Source organism: Poromitra crassiceps (assembly GCF_964638095.1).
Source record: "Poromitra crassiceps genome assembly, chromosome: 16".
In the NCBI taxonomy this organism is placed as follows: Eukaryota; Metazoa; Chordata; class Actinopteri; order Beryciformes; family Melamphaidae; genus Poromitra; species Poromitra crassiceps.
The window spans coordinates 14,096,324-14,119,737 of record NC_139645.1 but is presented as its reverse complement, the minus strand read 5'-3'; the positions used below and the strand labels follow the sequence as shown (position 1 = coordinate 14,119,737).

At 42.1% G+C, this 23,414-nt stretch overlaps 1 protein-coding gene across 1 annotated transcript; it reads left to right on the top strand.

Moving 5' to 3' along the window:
- Positions 1 to 1,499: 1,499 nt before the first annotated feature.
- On the top strand, positions 1,500 to 21,680 carry LOC310791661 (uncharacterized protein). The gene is made up of 7 exons (XM_083653311.1): positions 1,500 to 1,563; positions 6,341 to 6,387; positions 8,066 to 8,183; positions 10,228 to 10,416; positions 14,511 to 14,570; positions 14,717 to 14,773; positions 20,513 to 21,680. The coding sequence occupies exons 3-7, from the start codon at positions 8,111 to 8,113 to the stop codon at positions 21,613 to 21,615; spliced, it is 1,482 nt and encodes a 493-aa protein (XP_083509437.1). The 5' UTR covers positions 1,500 to 1,563; positions 6,341 to 6,387; positions 8,066 to 8,110; the 3' UTR covers positions 21,616 to 21,680.
- The last annotated feature ends 1,734 nt before the right edge of the window (positions 21,681 to 23,414 follow it).

Sequence of the window (23,414 nt, the reverse complement as noted above, 5' to 3'; positions counted from 1 at the left end):
TCCAGGTGACCTCTTACTGTAGGTCACTACATCTTAAATGACTACAGCACAACTACCTGATGACATCACAGTCGAGCAACTGCCTGACATAATTTCCAGTTGAGTGACAACATGATAGTTGAGTGACAACTTTGTGTGTGTGTGTGTGTGTGTGTGTGTGTGTGTGTGTGTGTGTGTGTGTGTGTGTGTGTGTGTGTGTGTGTGTGTGTGTGTGTGTGTGTGTGTGTGTGTGTGTGTGTGTGTGTGAGTGAGTGTGTGAGAGGACATTTTGCTTTAGCTAGTTTGATGGTCAGGTCTCATTTTTATCTTGCATCAGTGTTAAGGTTGGGATCGGTCTCCAGGGCTGCAGCAAACTGTCAGGGTGTTTGTGAAATCCTATAGCACCCGTCAACCGAACTAGTGCTCCACCACTGCGAGTGTGCACTGCACACGCATAATCACATCGCAACACAGTTTATTTCAAGGATGATAGTGTTATCGTTATGACACAAAGTTTCAGCAGCATCATATTACACTCACGCTAAAATAGCCCAACCGAATTTTGGTTTTAGATGTAATTTAGATGTATCTAGGCGTACGCGTGCTGCAGGACCAGCTCGGCAAGCTGCAGGGAGGGCGAGGGCACTAGCGAGCCTGCACAGCGGCCGAGCATAGGAATCGACGCCAGGTTAACAAAATTTCATGAATGACGAATTTTTCACGCCAAGATTTTATATCATTAGGGAATGACAAATACTTTTCCTTTAACAGTCTGTGTCAGCTGTCGTTACTCATTAAACAGCAGTAGCACACATGAGAAGCCCGCCGTAGCCTACCATACCGTAGCCAGGGTTGGCAAGTAATTGTGCGTTCCTTTATCGCAAAATAACTGGGATGTGGAGGCTAAATGATGTCACATCCGTTTTGTTAGCATTCCATTTGCAGAAAACTGGAGCTGGTAAGTTCACTGTTCATTGGTCAGATCCAGTCGCTAGCCAGGCTAGCCATTGTTAGCAATAACAGTTGATGATAATGCATTTTGCGGCATTTTGCGCATACAAACACTGCAGCAACATGTCCACACAGACAGAAGTTAGACAGTGCTGTGCGTACAGCTGATTTAATGAAACACAAACAAAACAGAAGTGCTAAACAACATTAGGCCTACTACGATTATAACTACTGTTGTTGCGCGAAGCAGACATCTTGGATTTTTGATGTCGGGGCTGCTGAAGCTCCTACGAGTTTGGAATGGGAAATACCATCTCTGGTGACATCACCGTCCCAGCTCATGACCTTTGAACCGTAAGATTACCAGTTCCCAGTTATAAAGGAATGCACGATATGTAAAGCAAAGCAAAGCAAAAATAAGTTGTTTCTGTACAGTATGCTATTAACATCGATTGTCCACGCCCAACTTCTTGTGGTGGGGGGTGGGGCTACATGTACACTAGGCACCCTTTCTATAAATACTGTGTCAAGAAGACATGTTTCCGCATATCACCCTACAAGACTACTACTACTACGTTTCAGCATCAAGACAGCAAGATCAAAGCAACCTCAGACACAGAAGATCAACTACCGGTATGTACAAACGAACACAGACACAGCACGGACACCCGTGAACGAGCCAGCAATGCCATGATTTAGGTAGGCTACTCTCTATCAATAAACAAGAAAGAGCAAAAGTTTTACAACAAACTGCGGCTTTCCCGTTCCAGTCATTTTTATTGCCGGTGTCATGCCGAGTTTTGCACCCCCGCCGAGAATTGCATCCCGTTTTAAACGTAACTGTTTAAAAATGATATAATTGTCTGGGTAGACGTGATCTCCAAGCCAGGGGGTCTGTCCTGGCTCATGGAGACCGACTTTGATGCATTAGATCCGCGTGGAGGTGACTTCCATGCTTGGGGCTGTCTTCTGGCTCATGGAAGCCGACTTTGGTGCTTAAAATCCGGGTACAGAGGACCTCGAGACCTGGGGATCTCTCCTGGCTTCATGGAGGGGGGTGCAAATCTCGGCAGTTTGTACCTCCTGAGATTTGCATCCCTGTTTTTAAGTTAAAACAGTCCCAAAATATGGTGGGGTGCAATTCTCGGCGGGGGTGCAAAACTGGGCATAACACCAATTCTCGCGGGGGTGCAAAACTCGGCATGACACCAATTCTCGGCGGGGGTGCAAAACTGGGCATAACACCAATTCTCGGCGGGGGTGCAAAACTCGGTATGACACCGGCAGCGCTGTTGTCAGAAAAGTGAGTAAGAGACAATTTGCTTTGCAAAAGGACAACAAAAGAGGATCTCGCTCTCTCGGTGTGTGTGTGTGTGTGTGTGTGTGTGTGTGTGTGTGTGTGTGTGTGTGTGTGTCTCATATGCCATAAAGCATTCAACATTATATAAAGTTGTAATAATGCTTATTCTAAATGACTTCCAAATACCGTACATATATTTTTAATAGCTTGACTTGCAAATATTTAATAGCTTGCCCTTAAGGCATTAGGAAATAATGCAATGGATTTTTTCTTTGTTTGTCTTTCATCATAACTTAAGATAAGACATTCAGACCAAATTTAGCTACAACATGGCAATTGGTTATGAGCAGTTGTGTATTGTGCAAAAACCTTGAGAAAATGAATATTTACAAAACTTAGGATTTCATTATCACCTTATCATATCATTGACGTTCCCCACCAAACATCGTCACAGACTTATACTTGATGCCCATTTTTAAATATAAAAGCATGTTTGTGCCATAAATGTTAACATACAGACACATTCCAGAAGTGTCTGTCTGTATGTGTACAGTATGTCAGTATGTCTGCGTACAAGTGCCAATGATGTCATCAGTCTATGGGTATTGCACTAGTAATAATAATAATAATAATAATAATAATAATAATAATAATAATAATAATAATAATAATAATAATAATAATAACGTTAAATATCTGACTGACACTTTCCACTTATCAGTTACAGAATAAAAGTACAATGAGAGGAATGAAGATAGTAAAACCCATAACAGAATGAAAACAAAATTCAGGTGAAATCAGGGAAGGTGGTACAATGTTCTACTGAAGACAATCCTTAGACATTTTCACTATAATTCTATTTCGACCATATAGTTTCATACAGTTTCTGTGTGCGTGTGTGTGGGTGTGTGTGTGTGTGTGTGTGTGTTTGTGTGTGTGTGTGTGTGTGTGTGTGTGTGTGTGTAACCATAGCCGTATGTTGTTATTTAGCCTCTCTGATGTTATTGCATCGTTAAATCAGCAACACAAGGGCCTATAGGCTAGAGAGCTGCGCGGGCCTGAAATCTCGGCCCGAGCCCTCCCCGGCCCGTGACATGCAGGCCCGTGCCCGACCCGGCCTGGATGAGTCATGAAATTAATTGGCCCGAGCCCGTTGCGAGGCCCGACATCAATATCACGATATGACGACACATCTCTTTCTCCCTCTCTGTGCATGCTGCCGCGCCGCTGAAATCGTTGGTCCAAAACATTGCTAGACTGTGTTGCCTATAAAGACAAACACTGCAGCTTTCTCTCTGTCTCTCTCTCCCCCTCTCACACACGCTACCGTGGCCTATCAACATCCACACATGTCTCGAGAAAGAGAACGTTAGATCGTTTAATTGCCAACAGCAACAATGCCCACAAACTGAAACATTATGTCACTCAAGCATATCGAAATTAAAACAGCAGACTTACCGTTTATAGCTGCATTGAATAACGTCACATTAGTGTCCTCACAATGTATGGTAGATGGGTTCGTTTTGAACAGGTTGAAATGAGCTTTCCCTACTGCAGTGGGGACTGTTTAACTCTCCCCTCGCAAACTTTGTTTTATGTCCATCGATCTTATTTCTCTCTCTCACGACACGGACACGGACACACGCGGCTTGTTTTGTTGTTGTTTTTTACGCTGACTGAACGGTGGATTGTGGACTGGAGTGGCAGACTAACGTCACGGTGAGGGTGTGTGTGTCTGTGTGTGTGTGGCTGTGGCTGGGCGAGTGTCTGTGCAGTGTGCGCTCCTCCTCTTTGTCTGACTGCTCTGCTGTGTAAAATCAAGCGAGTAATACAACGTTATTTTATTTAATTATTGAAAAACGGCCCGACCCCGGCCCGGCCCGGACCTATTAATTAAAAAAAAATAAAAAACGAGCCCGGCCTTGGCCCGTATTGGCAGGCCCGAGGGGCCCGCGAGGGTACCCTCGGGTTTGCAGCTCTCTACTATAGGCCTATACTGTAATCAGACTATTTTGACAATTTATGAACAAAAACAAGTTGAAATGTTTTATCACACAAGTTCAACAATAATGATTATTCATCAACTATGTCATGGAAAACATATATTTATATTTGTGACCGGCTCTGACTAAATCAGTCTGATGTCACAGGGGTTTCATCAGATTTTAGTCTCTGTAAATATTATTGTGAAATGTAAAAGTTAGATATAGTTTTGAAACTCCTAAAGGTAGGCTGACAAGTTGAACTAGCTTACTTTGTCATTGCATTCCTCATGTTTGCTCGTTTGCGGTTTTCAATCTAATGTTACTTGGAAATGTTATGCTGTAGTAAGCTATTTAAAACGTTCATAAAGTTTGTCAGGGTAGTATTGTGGTGTTTTCTTATTGGTTTGATGTTTTGGACTACTTTTATATTGATCATCGGGCTGTTTATGAGGTGGGTTTAATTGGCAATTTTGTATCATCAACGTGACAACTTCTCCCCGTCTCTCTCTCCCCCTCCCCCTGTCTTAAAATTATGAATGCATGAATCTACATAGTAACAGGTTGACCACAGTTAACTTTTTCTAACTAAAATTATTGTTTCATTAGCGGAAAACAGGCATCTCAATCTGTGTACAGTAGCCTATGTGTGTGTGTGTGTGTGTGTGTGTGTGTGTGTGTGTGTGTGTGTGTGTGCGTGTGCATGTGTGCGTGTGTGTGTGCGTGTGCGTGTGCGTGTGTGTGTGTGTGTGTGTGTGTGTGAGAGAGAGAGAGAGAGAGAGAGAGAGAGACACACACACACACACACACACACACACACACACAGAGAGCTTGAATATTGAACTATTAAAAAACATAGAAATTAATTGTCGTTAGGCAGAAATGACCAGATAATTAAATGCCATTTCTGTAATAGGAGCAGTGACTGATGGACTGATCAGATTACTTTTTAACTCACCTGTCTTGAGTGCGTCTTCCTCAGTCGTTTACTTCCAGACAAATTCAAATTATGCTCACATTCTTCCTACAACTTCAAATTGGCTAATACACTCAATTTTGTTTCTAAGTGGGGTTATCTAATGAACATAATGAAAATAGTGTGTTTGATTTATGTATTTATTTAATTTTGATTTCTTTCATATGACCAGTACACATCAATAAACACACTCCGTTTGCTATTTCAATGTTGCTTTCTGTTATTTGGATATTGTATTGTATCTTCTGTTTGTATGTTCACATGCAGCTTCTTTATCTGAATTAACAGGTAACAGGCAAATTATTCTACTCGATTTAAGTTGACATGCAATTTGTTCATCCAAGTATTTATTTATGCCAACTCTGTTTCAATCAGGAGACTTGATGTATAAACAATGATTTATTATAATGATGATGAATGATCTTTACAGAATATTATGATGAGAAAGTTAGTCTTTGGAGCTTGACACCACAGGGAGATATCGAGATCGAGCTGGATCAGCTCGAGCAGCACAACCATTTATACCCCCCTGTGGAGTCAGGATACTGGTGCTGGTGAAACCTCTTGATGACTGATGGATCAGGGACTTGGCGGAGACGGGGAGGTGGTGGGTGTGTGTCAGCCAGCAGGATGAGAGAGACTGAATGAGACACAGAAAAGCATATTTATGCACACAGCAACCATGTGATAGGTTGCCTAAAGGGGAGTGCCACAATGTGATAGGCTAAAAGTGCAGGTGAGCAAAGGTGTATGAGGTGATGTGTTGCTATGCTATTGGCTTATGGGAAACTGGGAGGCAACCACTGATTATTCAATTATCACCAGGAAGCTGACAGGTTAACAGGTGAACAAGCAGGAGAAGTGCAGTGACTGTGGAACTGGTGAGGATCAAGATCGTCCTGTCTGAACCTTCGTTAAAACTCCACTTACATTTTTGTGATAATTTTTTTTTATAAAAAAGAAAGATACAAAACACAACAAATAACAAGAACACAACAACAACAATCCCTCAGTCGCTGATTCAGTTAATCCATAACACCGTAATGTACTCAAATGTGAAATCAGCATTGCCTAATTTGATGTTTAATGATTGTAATTTAAATGACAAAAAATGTAATAACAACTTTATCAGTGATGTTTTTAAATCCATAGTGTGCAGTGCCCTTGTGCCGTCGTATCTGGAAGGCAGAACAAAGAGGGTAAGGATAAATGGTGAGCTGTCGTCAGCCCTCAGTTATTACTTTGGTGTACCTCAGGGATCAATTATGGGTCCTCTGCTGTTTGGTCTCTTCATAAATGATCTTCCGTCCGTATGTATTGATGTTGATATACAAATGTATACAGATGATACTGTCATTTATGTACACGCAACAACCAAACAACAAGCTGCATGCAAACTCACCGTAGCGATGGCACCTGTCACACAATGGCTTAATAGTTCCCGTCTTCATTTAAACACAGAGAAGACAGTTTGTATGTTTTTCAATAAGAGGTTAGGGTTAGCCAACAACAGATGATTCCACACCTGATGTCTATGCTGCCAGGGAAAAGCTGACAGTAGTATTTGATGTGAAATATCTTGGTGTCACAATTTATTCAAATTTGTCATAAAAAAAAAAAAACAATATATAGCCGCAATACCAGGGGTTCAAGCCTTGAACAAATGCTTAAGAAAGAAGAATTGCCGAATTGCACAAAATTTGGCACTGCACTCCATCTGGTCCCCCTAAGCGCACTCCCCAGGCCCTATCTTGGTACAGGCGATATTCCCTATTGGCCCATTTCCACCGCTGGTATCAGCGCGGCTCAGTCGTGCTACTTTTGGTGCCTGCTCTGTTGAGGTTCCAGCGCTGTGGACCCGGTACCATACGGTGATGTGAAAACACTGCAGACGAGTGATTGGTCAGGCAGAATCGTGTTTACTGTGTCAATGCTTGATACCAGTTTAGTGGGGCTTACCTTCTCTTCTGTTATTTCCATCAGTCTTTTGTGTTGCTGCCTTCGGCTCTGGTGAAATAAAATCGATCTCCTTGCTCAGCTTTAACATGACGGTGGTTTTCAATTGTTTTGAGAGAGAGAAAGTTCCTCGGGAAGACATTTGTAATTGTGTGTAACGTCGGCTCCGCTAGGTCGGAGGCGGGAGTTTAGCAAAGCCGTGGTCTTGCCTGGTGAGTTGCCGCCGGGGTAGAGGTTTCCCTTCTCCCCGTAGCGCAACACCCGTCCCCCGCCCAGTGCATGCATGTGAGTTTGAGTAACAACAAAGTGATATCCATTCTCCTGGCCGATTGTCACATTTGCCCATGTACACTGTAGGTCATTTACAGGCACCAGTATTTCATAACCAGTTTAAAAGTTCCGCGTATGGATTTAATTTTTACATACGTTATAGGTTATAGCCTACTTCGGCTATCGGCGGAGGACAGATATGCGGTCGCTATGACGACCAGGTGTGGGCGGAGGCGAGTAAACTTGCTATGGAAACGGAGTCTATATCAAGTAGAGACGAGTAAGACCAGGTCGAGTAGAGCTGTACTGTGCTGTTATATGTGGTGGAAATGGACCATATTTGCGGTTGCGCACCTGTTTACGCGTCTTGCGCATTTGCGTATAAAAATAATAAAAACGGTACAGATGTAGGCTATTTAGAAACAGGAGAGATATTTTTTCAATGTTTTTTTGTTTTGTTTTGGTCCCAGTGAAATGTTCTATGGTCTCTCCCAATTATAGCATTAGCTGAACCATTTGGTTCGACGAAGTAAAACTATTTTATAAGCATTTTACGAAATGTCTATGGGAAAATAAATGGCGGATGAAAATCTCTGGTACAGTGCTGAAGCAGGAAGTGACGTTCCACTTTCCCTCTCTATGGTTGCACAGAACACAACAACGAAGAAGACGCGTGAAGAAGAGGAGGCGGAGATCATGGCGTTGTTTACTGCTAGTGCAATCCTTGGCTTAACGCTTCTCCTACCGGTAACTTGGTGGGCAACATATGGTAAGTCCTACTACATAAATGGCTAACTGAGTTGACCAGATTTGAAATGGATTTTCCATTTCACAAAGGGAGTTAACACGTTAGCCAGACTTGTTAGCAGGGCTACAGAGTCTTTACAGAGTCAGGTTTAAGGTTAACCCTATTATCTTCCCGTCGACCATGCTCCTGTTGTTCTCCCAGGTTTGTTATTTTAAACATCAGAGGCACATGTGTTGATGGATTATCACAGACTCGTATACGTCAGTTTAGGCAGGATAGTGTTTTTATTTTATGTTTTTATTTTGACGGGAGCAAATGTCCACTCCTGTTGTCCTCTCGGGTCAAATTGACCCCATCTGGTTTGACTTTCCACCCATCTGTAGCAACTCCATTATATATATATATGTAAGGGATAATGTATAGTGAGCCGGTGATTACTGGGGAAATAATGACCGACAGGTGAATGATTGAGCCCGACGCGCAGCGGAGGGCTTAATGATTCACCTGAAGGTCATTATTTCCCCAGTAATCACCGGCTCACTATACATTATCCCGCTTAGAACACGGCCTACAACTAAATCATTCAATAATCTGACAAAAATAATTATTCAAATAGATTTTTTAATAGCGTTTTTAACGACAAAGCGGTTTCATTCGTAATTGGCACACACAGCCACAACAGACACCACAGCTGCAACTGGTTGGCCTAATTAGTTCTGCGTCTCTGTCTGCTGACAAAAGGCTCTTATCAACTGATTAATCCAGGTGTGCCTAATCATTGTCGTGAGTGTTGACACAGCTGGATTAATCAGTATAACCAGCAGCAGAGCAGCGGTCGGTTGTCGAGAAATAATGACCGGTGAATCTTGTTGATTGACCAATCAGAATCGAGTATTCAAGAGAGCCGTGTTCTAAATATATATATATATTGACATGATCTCAACTTTGTCGCAACAAATGTACTCTGGTGGAAAGATGAATCTAGCAGAACCCTGTGAAGACAATTTACGGGGGGGTCATCCCTATGTTCCCCGGGTCCTATGTTCCCCGGGTCCTATGTTCCCCGTTTTTGTGGGACCGGGGAACATAGAACCCAATGCCGACCTTAGGTTTAGGCGTGGGGGTGGGAGAGGTTAGGTTTTGGGTTAGGGTCTGGGGGAGGTTAGGTTTGGCGTGGGGGCTGGGAGAGGTTAGTGAAAAACGGGGAATATAGAACCCGGGGAACATAGAACCCGGGGAACATAGACATGATCCCTTTACGGGGGGAGCGATGCCACTGTGAGGTTGATGGTTCTGTATCATCTACCAGAAGATGAAGATTGCCTGTAAAGCGCTGATAACAGTTGTGGTGATACCCAACACTTTCCAGGTCATCGGGGAGAGTTGTAGGGATCTGCTCACACACGTATTGCATACGGTATGGAGACTCATGTGACTGGCGGAGGAATCAGTTCCAGATTGTATGAAGCTGTTGTAGTTTTTCTGTAGCAGTTCCTTTGATTTTAGTGAGGGGTGTAAAATGACCATGATCAGACATGATGGCACATGAAGGATGCATGTTGTTGTAGCTGGACAGCATTTGTGGGCTGCAGGCAGTGGCGGTTCTTCCACCAGGCATGGCGGGCAGTCCCCTGGGGCCTCGTCCACTAGAGGGCCTCGCAGACCAGAGCATTTATTTTTTGTTTGTGTCTCTCTGCCGGCCTCCCCCCACCCCCGCCTCCGCCTCCCCCTTTCCCCTTTCCCCTTTCTCATTGTAATATAAGGATAGTGTGCTCTGCTGCATACAGGGTTGGACATGGTTGTTTGTCCTGTTGCACTCTAGGGGAGAGCAGAGCAAGGAACTAACCATTCGATACTAAAACGGATATTAGTGTGAGGGGTATATATACCACTCTCATAACATGTGTGTATCACTTAGGGTGTCGAGTCATAGTCGATTTTTTTATTTGTCTTTATTGAATGTTCCAAAACTGCATGTTTAACTAATAGGCTAATGATTATTTCCACTCACCACTTATTTAATGTGGTTACTTTACTTTGTGGTCATCTCCACATGGTACAACAGCTGCACTGCCGCAGAGAGGAAAGCTCTGCAGCGGGTCATCAACTGCGCCCAGAGAATCATCGGAGCCCAGCTGCCTCCTCTGGACTCGATCTACAGCTCCCGCTGCCTCCGGAGAGCGACCAACATCAGCAGAGACCCGACTCACCCCTGCCACCACTTGGTGGTGGCAGGGGTGCCCTCTGGACGGAGGTACAGGTGCATCCGTGCCCGCACTGCCAGATTAAGGAACAGTTTTTATCCTAGTGCGATATGCCTCCTGAACCAGCCTGCCAACAAACGTCAGACCCGCATCTGACCTGCACTGACACTGCACTGACACTGGCACATTAGTTTATTAGTTTATTGTATGCTGCTACACCTGTTTATTGTTTACACACATCGCACTTTAATGTAATTTAGTAAGACGCACATGATACGTATGCTGCACTTTAATGTCCTATGTTATGACGCACATGATACGAATGCTGCCCCTTCTTAACACTTATTTTATTCTATTATCTTGTCTTTTTATCCATTGCATTTGGTAATATGTAGGATAAATTTCTTTTAGACTTAGTTACTTTTTTTTATTCCTCCTACGTAGCTTGGTAATGCACAAAATGAATTTCGTTGTACAAGTTGCAATGACAATAAAGGTATTCTATACTTCTATTCTATTCTAAAAGTTTGGAAGGAACAATGCATGCTGGGAGATATGCAAATGTGTTTGTCCAATGGGTCCAATAGACTACTATTACTTCTGAAATGAATAGGGCAGTTTGGTTTCCTGATTAATGTCAGGTGTGCCTGACTACTGCAGTCACAACAACAGTGATCAGTACTTGCATTGTCAGGTTATCAGTTCAAGTGTGTTTACTTCTGTGTGTAACAAGTGTGTAACCTGCTGAGCCCACCCAAAGCTCTGATGCTAAAACCGCCCCTGTATTGAACAATATATCAGTGGCAGTGATGAACTTAAGGAGTTCACAGGTCAGTGCCATGGTGGATATCATACAGAGGCGGATAATGAACCAGGCCGAACAGGCAGTCGCCTGGAGCCTCGTCCACTAGAGGGCCTCGCAGACCAGAGCATTTATTTTTTAGTATCTCCCGAGTCCGTGCTAAAATTGCATCAGAACGACAAATTCATGAATCATGGCTGTCTCGGGCCGGGGCCCCCCCCCCTCAGTCCCCACTAGTTGGACTATTCCATGAATTTACTGCCGGATTGGCCGGTGTGACGGGGGAAGGAGGGCCCCCGGCACGTACCAACCAATGATCACTTCACCCCGGCTCCATGTGTTACACATGGAGGAAGTAAACAGGAACAGAACAGAATTCAAATGAATACATGAAGACAACACCAGTACCAGACAACAGTAAACATGAAAAGAACCTACCCCAGCGGTGATTCCAAAAGGAAAAAGGAGGTGAAGGAAAGCTTCATCGCAAAACTGCCAAAGCTAACAGCTTATTTCAAGGCTGCCGCTGCGCCTTGTGATAAGCGGGAGCAAGACGCTGCCACTGCTGCTGCTAACGTTAACGAAATTAGCGAGGACGGAGCTGCTAACGTTAGCGTTAGTGAAGAGGAGCTGGAGGAGGATCTTCTACCGGCGGTAGAAGGTCCAAGTCACGCACAAGGAGCTGCAGCAACTTGTAGTGTTAGTGTTAGTACTGCTGCTAGTGCTAGCGAAGAGGAAGAGGAGGCTGGACTGGCAACTGACACTGAAGAGGAAGTGGCTGAGTATGACAGTGACGTCGGCGATACGGATCAACAGACTGACACTGACAACGAAGATGAAGATGAAGATGAAGATACTTTAGTTTTAGAACCTGAACCAGTGAGTAACACTTCAACTAGTATTATTGAAAATGATCCAGGACTCTGGCCTAAACAGCTGTCAGATAAAGAGCGCTGCTCAATAGTGCAGAGAGGACCAGTTCAAGTTAAAGACAGAATATTTCCCCAAAATCAAGAAGGGCGCAGATTTACAAGCAATCACTATTATATCAACATGAAAAATGGAGAAAAGATCAACAGGTCCTGGCTTGTGTATAGTGAGAAGAAGGACAGTGCTCTCTGCTTTTGTTGCCGCCTGTTTGGAAACAGAGAAAAGATAACTCAGCTAAGTGGGGATGGATTCAGTGCATGGAAAAATCTTTCAGCCGCCTTGAACATGCATGAGAAGTCTGCTGAACACATCACAAACATGGATACCTGGCGCAATCTATTCCAGAAACTACAAACAAACACAGCTATAGATCAGCAGAACCAAGATCTAATTGCTCTTGAAGCAAAGCGCTGGAGAGAGATTTTAAGAAGATTACTTGCAATTGTGAACCATCTGGCAGAGCGTAATCTTGCATTTCGTGGCCACTCGGACAAGTTGTTTGAGTCTGGCAATGGAAATTTCCTTGCGCAAGTTCAACTGATGGCTGAGTTTGACCCCGTCATGGGAGAGCATTTGAGGAGAATTCAGGCACAACAGAACCTCAGTGAGACTTATTTAAGCAAGAGTATTCAGAATGAGCTCATTTGCCTTGTGGCAAAGTGTACAACTGATGCAATTGTAGAGCGAGTAAAGAAAGCCAAATATTATGCAGTAATCATGGACTGCACTCCAGACCTCAGTCACAATGAGCAGCTATCAATGGTGCTACGAATTGTAAATTGTGAGCCCTCAAAAGGTGTCTCCATTCACGAGCACTTCCTTGGTTTTATTCTGGCACATGACACAACAGGAAAAGGCTTATGCGAGTTATTTTTACAGCACCTAGAAACCCTAGGGTTGGATCTTTCCAACTGTCGAGGCCAATCGTATGATAATGGCAGTAATATGATGGGTAAAAATCAGGGGGTGCAAAAGAGAGTGCTGGAGCTAAACGAGAAGGCGTTATGTGTTCCTTGTGGAAGTCACACGCTTAACCTTGTTGTTGGTGATGCAGCCAAGTCATCTGTGACATCCATCAGCTTCTTTGGTCTGTTACAGCGACTTTACACTCTGTTCAGCTCCTCAGTTCAGCGTTGGGCCATTCTCAAAGAACACGTGAAGAACTTTACAGTGAAAGCACTATCAACAACCAGATGGGAGTGTCGGGTTCAAGCTGTTAAAGCTGTTCGCTACCAACTGCCTGAAATGGTGAAGGCCTTGACTGCTCTAAAGGAGTATGCCACAGAGAAACGGGATGCAGATGTTGTCTCAACAGCAGGAAGCATCTGTCAGGAGATACAGAGATGGCCTTTTCTGGTAAGTACCATTGTGTGGTACAACGTGTTATACCAGATAAATAAAGTGAGCAAGATCCTGCAGAGCCCAAAAGTTTCAGTTGAGACAGTGAGGCAAGAAATCACGGCGGTGACAGAATTCCTTCAGGAATTCAGAGAAGCTGGATTCAATGCTGCCAAAACAGATGCCAGGGAGATAGCAGGGAAGCTGGAGGTGGAGATGAGCTGGCCAGAGGTGCGTCAGAAAAGAACAAAAAGACAGTTTGACTATGAAGGAAGAGAGCAAACTCAGTCAACTGCAGAAGAGCGCTTCAAAAGAGACTTTTTCATGCATCTGGTCGATACAGCCCTTGTCAAATTAAGGGAGAGATTTTCACACATGGAAACCTTCTATGAGCTGTATGGATTTCTCTACACCACGGACAGCATGAGAAGGTCTGAACAGGGAGGAAAGCTGGATGAATGCTGCCACAGATTGGAGCAAAGGATGGATGATATTGATGCAGAGGACCTGAAGCTGGAGATAAAGGGTGCAGTTAGATCCTTTCCATCACATGTCTCATCACCATCTGAAATGCTTGATTATATATATAAGGAGAATATCCTTGACATTTATCCAAATTTGAGTGTAGCTCTCAGACTTCTTCTCACTCTCCCTGTGACAGTAGCTTCAGGTGAGAGACGTTTCTCATCACTGAAACTAATTAAAACATATCTCAGGTCAACTATGTCACAGGACAGACTGTCTGCACTTGGTGTTCTCTCCATCGAGCATGAAGTCAGGAAGTCACTGGACATGGAATCAGTGATAGCCAGATTTGCTGATGCCAAGGCTCGCAAAGTCAGATTCTAGTGAAGAATGAATGAAGATTTTTTTTTTTTTTTTTTTTTTTTTTTACCTTTATTTTTGGAGAATGAACAAAGATAATATGAAGATTACAAGTGATAAAGATATGATTATGAGAGAGGATGAGCCAAAGCCAAAGATAAAGATAAAAGGTAAACATTTTTAACAGTATTTTGTTTGTTTTTGTGTCTCCACACAATTGACCTCTTATTGTCTTGTGTGTCACTTTAGTAACACAAGATAGACGACCATGCTCAATTCAACTATCGGAGAACCTGCCTGAAATCCAAGGTAAATGATGACAACCAATAATCTTCCAAATGAATGGACAATAAAGTACAATCTTACCCTACAGAGATCATATTGTTTATGAAAATAAGATTTCACAGTGGGTGCATTTGTTGAACAGAATATGTTTTGTTGTGTTGTTTTTACAGGACATCATGGTGTGGTGAAGACTGTACAGGTGAAGAGAGGAGAAGAAGAAGTTACAGGTAGGTCTTTCTTAGATAAATAAGGATTTAAAAAGGTGGGAGAACAATGGATGCAGAGGGTCATGCCCATTGAATCTGAGGGGGGATGTAACTTCAAACAGCCTCTAAATATGGCAAAAATACGTCCAAAAAAGGTCAAATTTTTTTGACCTCCGGGGCGCCACCGGTAGGGGCCTCCTTTGTGGCTTGGCCTGGAGCCTCCAGATGCCTAGATCCGCCACTGATATCATGTATTTGACAATTTGAAGTAGGATTCCTCTCAGGTCATAAAGCTGATGCAGAAAATTGATAAGATGGTCGCAAAGAATGGAGAAGGCTTTTACACCACTGACATGTTCAAGAGGGCTGAAGCAGCGATTGAAGAGAAGAAGAGGAAGATTCTGGAAGAGAAGGAAAAGGAGAATCAGATGCTTGTTAAAGAGCATGAAGAGAAGATGCACAGAAGAGAGCAGGAGATAAGGAAAAATCTACAAGGAGAAGTTCGGAAGGAAGCAGAAGAGAGTCTTAGAAAAGAAAGAGAGAAGTTTCAAAAAGAAATGGAGGAGAGAAAAGCAAAAGATACGATAAAAGCTAGGGATAAAGCTGAGAAAGAAAATGCATTTTTAGATAGATTTGGAACATTAGCAAGAGAGATTGTAGAGGCAGTAATGCAATGGTATAGAAAATAAGAAATATATAGAGAGGGTGTGCTTTACCGTTATTACCTATTGGCATGACAGTGATGCGGGAGTTCCGATGCGCTTTCACCGAGATCCGTAGGCATCACTGAAGTGCCAATAATGATGGTGAGGCACACACTCGTGTTAAATTGTGATTATACAGTTACAAACAACATAAAAGATGACATGATGACATGATGTCATCAGTGACAATGTCATCAGTGACATCATCACTGAACTATAGCCTTGTGTGTGTGTGAGTGAATTTATGACATCACTGATGATGTCATCAGTGGGACAGACAGAGAAACCGACAGAGCCCGAGCTCCCTTTTATATTGATGATGATTCTATTCCATTCTAAAACCCCATAGACTTTTCCACTGAGGAACCAAATGGTGGTGATTTCTGGATAAAGCCTACAAAAATACGTCATCCCTGCAGTACTCTATTTCCTTTAGACAAAAAATAGTCCCTGTCGAGTAGGCCAGCTACTGTTGGCAGTTAATGCAGTCATTCTCAAACCTTTTCTGCCATGCCCCACTTTGAGGAAGAATGTTCATTCAGCCCCAACAAAATTGTAACAGATCGGTCAAGTTTAACCTTTATATTGAAATAACGTTAAGATCATGACCATTCCTTCCAATTTTCTTTCAGTAATGTGCAAATAAATAAGTAAAAACTTCCATTCCAACTTTATAAACAACTGTGTGTGACATTTTGTCATTTATTGCTCCATCTGTGTTTTTTCAACAAATAAAGAAAAATCAAATAGAAATTGCAATCACATTTACAATTGTTTAAAAAGTGGTTCACAAAGTGTGTTTTAACTCGGCTGTATCTGTACATGGTCAAATGTGCCCCAAACTTCACATGTTTGATGAGACTCCTGGCCTGAAGACATAGCAATACTCAGCTATAGTCATAGCGCCATCTACTGGCAACAGCAAAAGTGGTTAACCATCCGATCGACTTCACACTTGGTGAATGTGTTGCTGGGAACCTGAGGAAGTTGAACTTGGTGCAATTTGAACACGTGCATTGTCGTAGCACCACCTACTGGCACCACCGAAAGTGGCTTGTAATCAAAAAGCCTCCATATATTTTTAAACACTGGTAAACAGCATGTGTTAAATGCTAAAAATAGTCCCTGTCGAGTAGGCCAGCTACTGTTGGTAGTTACAGTAATGCAGTCATTCTGTAACTTTTTCTGCCATGCCCCACTTTGAGGAAGAAAAATGTTCATGCCCCACAGCCCCAACAAAATTGGAACAAATTGGTCGAGTTTAACCTTTATTGAAATAACGTCAATATCATGACCATTCCTTCCAATTTTCTTTCAGTAATGTGCAAAAAAACACAAAAAACATCCATTCCAACTTTATAAACAACTGTGTGTGACATTTTGTCACTAGATTGCTCCATCTGTGTTTTTTCAAAAAATAAAGAAAAATCAAATAGAAATTGCAATCACATTCACATTCACAACTGTTTAAAAAGTGGTTCACAAAGTGTGTTTTAACTCGGCTGTATCTGTACATGCTCAAATGTGCCCCAAACTTCACATGGTTGATGACACTCCCGGCCTGAAGACTTAGCAATACTCAGCTATAGTCATAGCGCCATCTACTGGCAACAGCAAAAGTGGTTAACGATCCTCGACTTCACACTTGGCGAATGTGTTGCTCGGAACGTGAGGAAGTTGAACTTGGTGCAATTGGAACACCTACTGGCAACACCGAAAGTGGTTTGTAATCAAAAAGCCTCCATATATTTTTAAACACAGGTAAACAGCATATGTTAAATGCTAAAAATAGGCCAGGCATGGACAAGTTCACATTGTCAGCACATTGCCGTTTTATCTGACGCAACGTTAAATGTGTCACATCCCTGACCATGTAGATACTGTATCTGAAATAAACAAGTGGATTGCTGTAATGTTGTTTCGAATACATAAAGTGTGGCAGCGCCACAATATCGTCACAGCCGGATAAATATAACAGTTATAGAAATTGATCTATATTGTTCTGCAATACTAATGCTTCTAATGTGCGCATCACGATATGTCATTTGGCGATGCAGTAAGTCTGTACTCAACCTGACTGTCCATCTCCCGTTCTGAAAACATTTGAAAACATATAAAGAGATAAGAAATATTCCCCAAACTCCCATGTCTTGTAATCTATGGAAGACAAGGCACCAGCCAGGTTTCAAATTAAATTTGGGATTATTTGGCAACAGGCGCGTCATGTAAAATCCATTGCAGGCTTTTTAACCTTTGTAATAGGCCTACCAGTAGCCTGTATTAGTGCATTTGTTGCTATTTACATTAGAAAGGCCATATGGCGTTGAGATTTTTAACTAATGTTACATTCCTGGAACACAGGAAATACTAGGTCTCTTCTCATCCTTGAGGAGAGGTGAGGAGAGATTTTCATATATATATAATTTTGACCTACATTTAAATAATGGGACACTTACCCTTTTTTCTTTTCTTTTTTTAACAAATTGTATTGTGGGTAGTATCACGTGTATATTTGACACACATTGTCTACTTTTATATGTATCGATTTGTGGGTGAAGCAGACTAACTTTCTTTTGTACTGCTATTTAAATGATGCCACTGATTGTTGATTGCCACCAGCTGTGTATTATATGTAACCAACTACTTCTTCATTTAATTGATTTAATTTGATGATTCTATCATTCCTGGTATTACTTAGGGCCGACAGTCACCATCCTCTTCCCTTGAAAAAGAGCTTGCCATACAGCCAATTATGTCGCGTGAAACGTATCTGCACTAAAGACACTGACTTTGAGCATAATTCTTCCAAAATGCTGGCTAAATTTGAAACAAGAGGCTATAAAAAGAAAACTCTTGAAGAGGCTAAATTAAAAATCTCTCAAAAAAACAGAAGAGATTTTCTAAAACCTAGTCCAAAAAAGAAGTCAGATGTAATTGTTTTCAGCACTAAATACACTAAGTGTGCGGAACAATTTAAAGGAGTGATCTTGAAACACTGGCATATTTTGAATTCTGATAAACATATTGAACACTTATATAAAGAGCCCCCTCTGGTGGTTTTTAAAAGGGGCCGCAATTTAAGTGATATGTGTACTTCAGATCTTCCTCCTACTCCTATGTCCTCTCAAACTCTCTTAACTCCTATTCCTAATGGTAATTATAAATGTGGTGCATGCGCACAGTGCAATAGCACGAACAAAAATCAATTCTTTCGACACCCACATTCAGGTAAGAAGATACCTGTTAGAGGAGTCATTTCATGTACTACAAAGGGAGTGATATATTTACTTGTTTGCTCCTGTGGAAAGGGGTATGTTGGTCAAACAAAACGTCAACTTAAGCAAAGAATTGCAGAACATCGCATTGCTATTAGACGTAAAGATGAAACCTCTCCCATTGCAGTCCATTTCATGGAAGCTAATCACTCTATCTCATCACTCCTATATACAGGGATTGAAAAAGTATTTTTGTCTAGGAGAGGAGGAGATCTAGAACAGAACCTGTTACGAAGAGAAGCATACTGGATGTATGAACTAAATACACATTCTCCTAATGGTTTAAATATTGATTATGACCTTAGGCCGTTTCTTTGAATGATTATTGAATTGCTGTGTAAATTGAGACAATTAGGCCAACTTTGTTGTCTAAATAGATGCCTTGTTTGGCATCACATTTAAAAAAATATTAATGATTGTGTATTGTAATTGTAAAATGCTTTTTCCTAAAACAGATCATTGGATTGTTGGAAATGAAAATCTGTACCTTATTGTATTTATATATGTTTTAACCCTTTTTGTAATTGTCTCACCTGCAACTGATTGGAGAAGGTGTGCCCTATAAAAAGGGTCACACCTCCTTATGTTGTACTGCACCCTGACGAAGGCACTTTCGCCGAAACATGTTGGTGTAACCATTAAAACACAGCAGAGGAGATTTTGAGTGTGCGACTTCTTTTCTTTATGTTACGCCCTATGTCCAGTACAATTATAACAATTTGCATTGCGTGCGGTGTTAAACGAGCGCAAACGCTAAATTACCGCTTTTGCCACGATAGGGCCCTTTGTCTGCTTATAAAAACATTTCTAAACATTGATTGGCACCGTAACCCCGGCGTTACGTTTCTGATTTTTTGCTGTTCATCTGTCATTTATGTGATTAATTAGGTAGTTAATTCTGAACAATGCTGTTCATGCTACATACCAAATTAACCGGCTGAATCTTGCGCATCGAACCATGTCTTCCTTCTTCAGATCAGATCAACCCAGCAGAAGTTATAGCTGTCTTTGTACAAAGACAAAGACAACATTTCAGATTATTTGGCTTTTTCAAATGGCTTTTTGGAAATCCGCCTAGGTATCTCCCTACAAAAACCACTGCCAAATACTCATGTTTTGGTATTTTTTCATCTTCTTTGAGTTGGGATGCAGTAAGGCCTGTGGCTATGTCTCCATTGGGTTTCTAGCCATAAATACAACAACCACAGGTAACTGTTTACACTCTAAAAGTGTTTTTTATTCTAGGCAAGAATCAACCACTGTGTTTGAGCTGGTGTTACTCAGGGTCAGTAACACATAGAGTCATTCTGACACTTGGAACAGAAACGTCTACCTTTCAGAAAAGGTCAGTCAGTTGTCTGTAGCCCTAGCGGTTCAGCCACAGTAAGCATTTTAGTTTGGGTATGTCGTTTTCACCATTTTCTTCAGAAATAGGTAGCTTTAGAAGAGGTTTGATCGTAGCCCAGGGTCAGAAAACAGCATGCCGCCTGAGAGAGAGCGAGGCAGAGAGGGAGAGATAGATACAGATAGAGAGAGAGATGTGCTGAATGAGGATGTGTGCGCATGAGGACGCAAACCCAACTTATATCTTGCTGCATGAGTGCAGAGGCTCAAATGGACCCGTTCGCGAGTTGGAAGATATAGCAGATGACAGCCAGGGCATACACACAAACACAACACAATACTGTATAGCAGGGCCCTCAGTGTTTTCACACTTAAAATCTTTGTCATATCAACAATGTGATATCAGATTTAACTGAAGTGCAATTGTTCTTCCACAGAAAACAAACCGATCAAAGATATGAGGATTGTGCTGGTGGGAAAGACTGGAGTGGGAAAGAGTGCATCAGGAAACACCATCCTGGGCACGTATAGATTTGATGCAAAGCTCTCTCCTATGTCTGTGACACATACCGCTGATAAAGGTCAAGCTGATGTGGATGGGAGACGGTTGTCGGTGATTGACAGTCCAGGCCTGTTTGACACAAAGCAAAGTGAAGGTGAAGTCCTCAAACACATCAGCACGTGCATCTCTCTGGCCTCTCCGGGTCCCCATGTGTTCCTGGTGGTGATGCAGCTGGGCAGATTCACTCAGGAGGAGCGGGACACAGTGAAAAAGATTCAGGAGATCTTTGGTCCTGAGGCACCCAAGTACACAATGGTTTTGTTCACTCATGGAGCCCAGCTAATTAATCAAACTATTGAACAATATATCAGTGGCAGTGATGAACTTAAGGAGTTCACAGATCAGTGCCGTGGTGGATGTCATGTATTTGACAATAAGAAGAAGGATTCCTCTCAGGTCATAAAGCTGCTGCAGAAAATTGATAAGATGGTCGCAAAGAATGGAGAAGGCTTCTACACCAATGACATGTTCAGGGAGGCTGAAGCAGCGATTGAAGAGAAGAAGAGGAAGATTCTGGAAGAGAAGGAAAAGGAGAATCAGATGCGTGTTCAAGAGCATGAAGAGAAGATGCACAGAAGAGAGCAGGAGATAAAGGAAATAAAAAGAGAAGCTGGGAAAAAAGCAGAAGAGAATCTTAGAAAAGAAAGAGAGAAGTTTCAAAAAGAAATGGAGGAGAGAAAAGCAAAAGATACGATAGAAGAGCAGATGCACAGAATAGAGGAGGAGATAAAGGAAATAAAAAGAGAAGCTGGGAAAGAAGCAGAAAAGAATCTTAGAAAAGAAAGAGAGAAGTTTCAAAAAGAAATGGAGGAGAGAAAAGCAAATGATGAGAGAAAAGCTAGGGATAAAGCTGAGAAAGAAAATTCATTTTTAGATAGATTTGTAACATTAGCAAGACATATTGTAGAGGCAGTAATGCAATGGTATAGAGGGAGCACAGAGTTGTGGACCAAGGCAGCTCAGAAGGCAAAGTACTAAACAAAATTGAGAAGGGAGCTCCTTGAATTTTACAAAAGATAGTATTTAATCCCGAAGTAATATAATCGTGTACACAGCAGTGTTACAGACAGAATATATCTTCAAAGGGGTACACGGGCAAACAAAACGCTACGCGCGTTTCAACCACACTGGGTCTTCATCAGGCTGGAATAGCTCTTCCAGGCTCTCAGCTATTCCAGCCTGATGAAGACCCAGTGTGGTTGAAACGCGCGTAGCGTTTTGTTTGCCCGTGTACCCCTTTGAAGATATATTCTGTCTGTAACACTGCTGTGTACACGATTATATTACTTCGGGATTAAATACTATCTTTTGTAAAATTCAAGGAGCTCCCTTCTCAATTTTGTTTATGCAATGGTATAGAAAATAAGAAATATATAGAGAGGGTGTGCTTTACCGTTATTACCTATTGGCATGACAGTAATGCGGGAGTTCCGATGCGCTTTCACCGAGATCCGTAGGCATCACTGAAGTGCCAATAATGATGGTGAGGCACACACTCGTGTTAAATTGCGATTATACAGTTACAAACAACATAAAAGATATAAACAAAAGGTGTTCATATTGCGGGCAATTAATTCTCAAAATAAAAAAACATGTTTACTAGTGTTATAGAGAGCCGCAGGAATGAGTCCGGAAGTACACCTCCGGGTTCGTGAAAGGAAAAGTCTATGGGATTTAACATGGGGGTTTCGCTTAAATGCATAAAATAAGGTCTGTGGTTAACAAAAGTTTATGGGAACGCAAATTTGGGTTCAGCATGAAAATCTTCACAAACATGAATAACTTTTATGACTTTTGGAACGTAAATGCGTTTTTATGTAATGCACATTTTTAGAAAACGCTTTAAAAAGCATAAAAGTTATTCACGTTTGTGAAGATATCATGCTGAACCCAAATTCGCGTTCCCATAAACTTTTGTTAACCACAGACCTTATTTTATGCACTAGGCATCATACGAGGCTGTTGCGTGGCCTTTTGGCACACGAGCAATGTATCCCTCAGTCTCCCTCTCTCTCTCCCTCAGTCTCTTTCCCCCTCTCTCTTACCCTGTCTCTCCTTCCTCTCTCTCCCTTGCCTCTCTCTCCCTCTCCCTCAGTCTCTCTCCCCCCCCTCTCTCCTCTCTCCCTCTCCCTCAGTCGCTCTCGTCTCCCTCTTTCTCTCCCCCCTCTCTCTCCCTCGCCTCTCTCTCCCTCAGCTGCTCTCGTGTGTGTGTGTGTATGACATCACTGATGACATCATCACTGATGACATCATCAGTGATGTCATCAGTGACATCATCACTGAACTATAGCCTTGTGTGTGTGTGAGTGAATTTATGACATCACTGATGATGTCATCAGTGGGAGAGACAGAGAAACCGACAGAGCCCGAGCTCCCTTTTATATTGATGATGATTCTATTCCATTCTAAAACCCCATAGACTTTTCCACTGAGGAAACAAATGGTGGTGATTTCTGGATAAAGCCTCCAAAAATACGTCACCCCTGCAGTACTCTATTTCCTTTAGACAAAAAATAGTCCCTGTCGAGTAGGCCAGCTACTGTTGGTAGTTACAGTAATGCAGTCATTCTGTAACTCATGAAAAATGTTCATGCCCCACAGCCCCAACAAAATTGGAACAAATTGGTCGAGTTTAACCTTTATTGAAATAACGTCAATATCATGACCATTCCTTCCAATTTTCTTTCAGTAATGTGCAAAAAAACACAAAAAACATCCATTCCAACTTTATAAACAACTGTGTGTGACATTTTGTCACTAGATTGCTCCATCTGTGT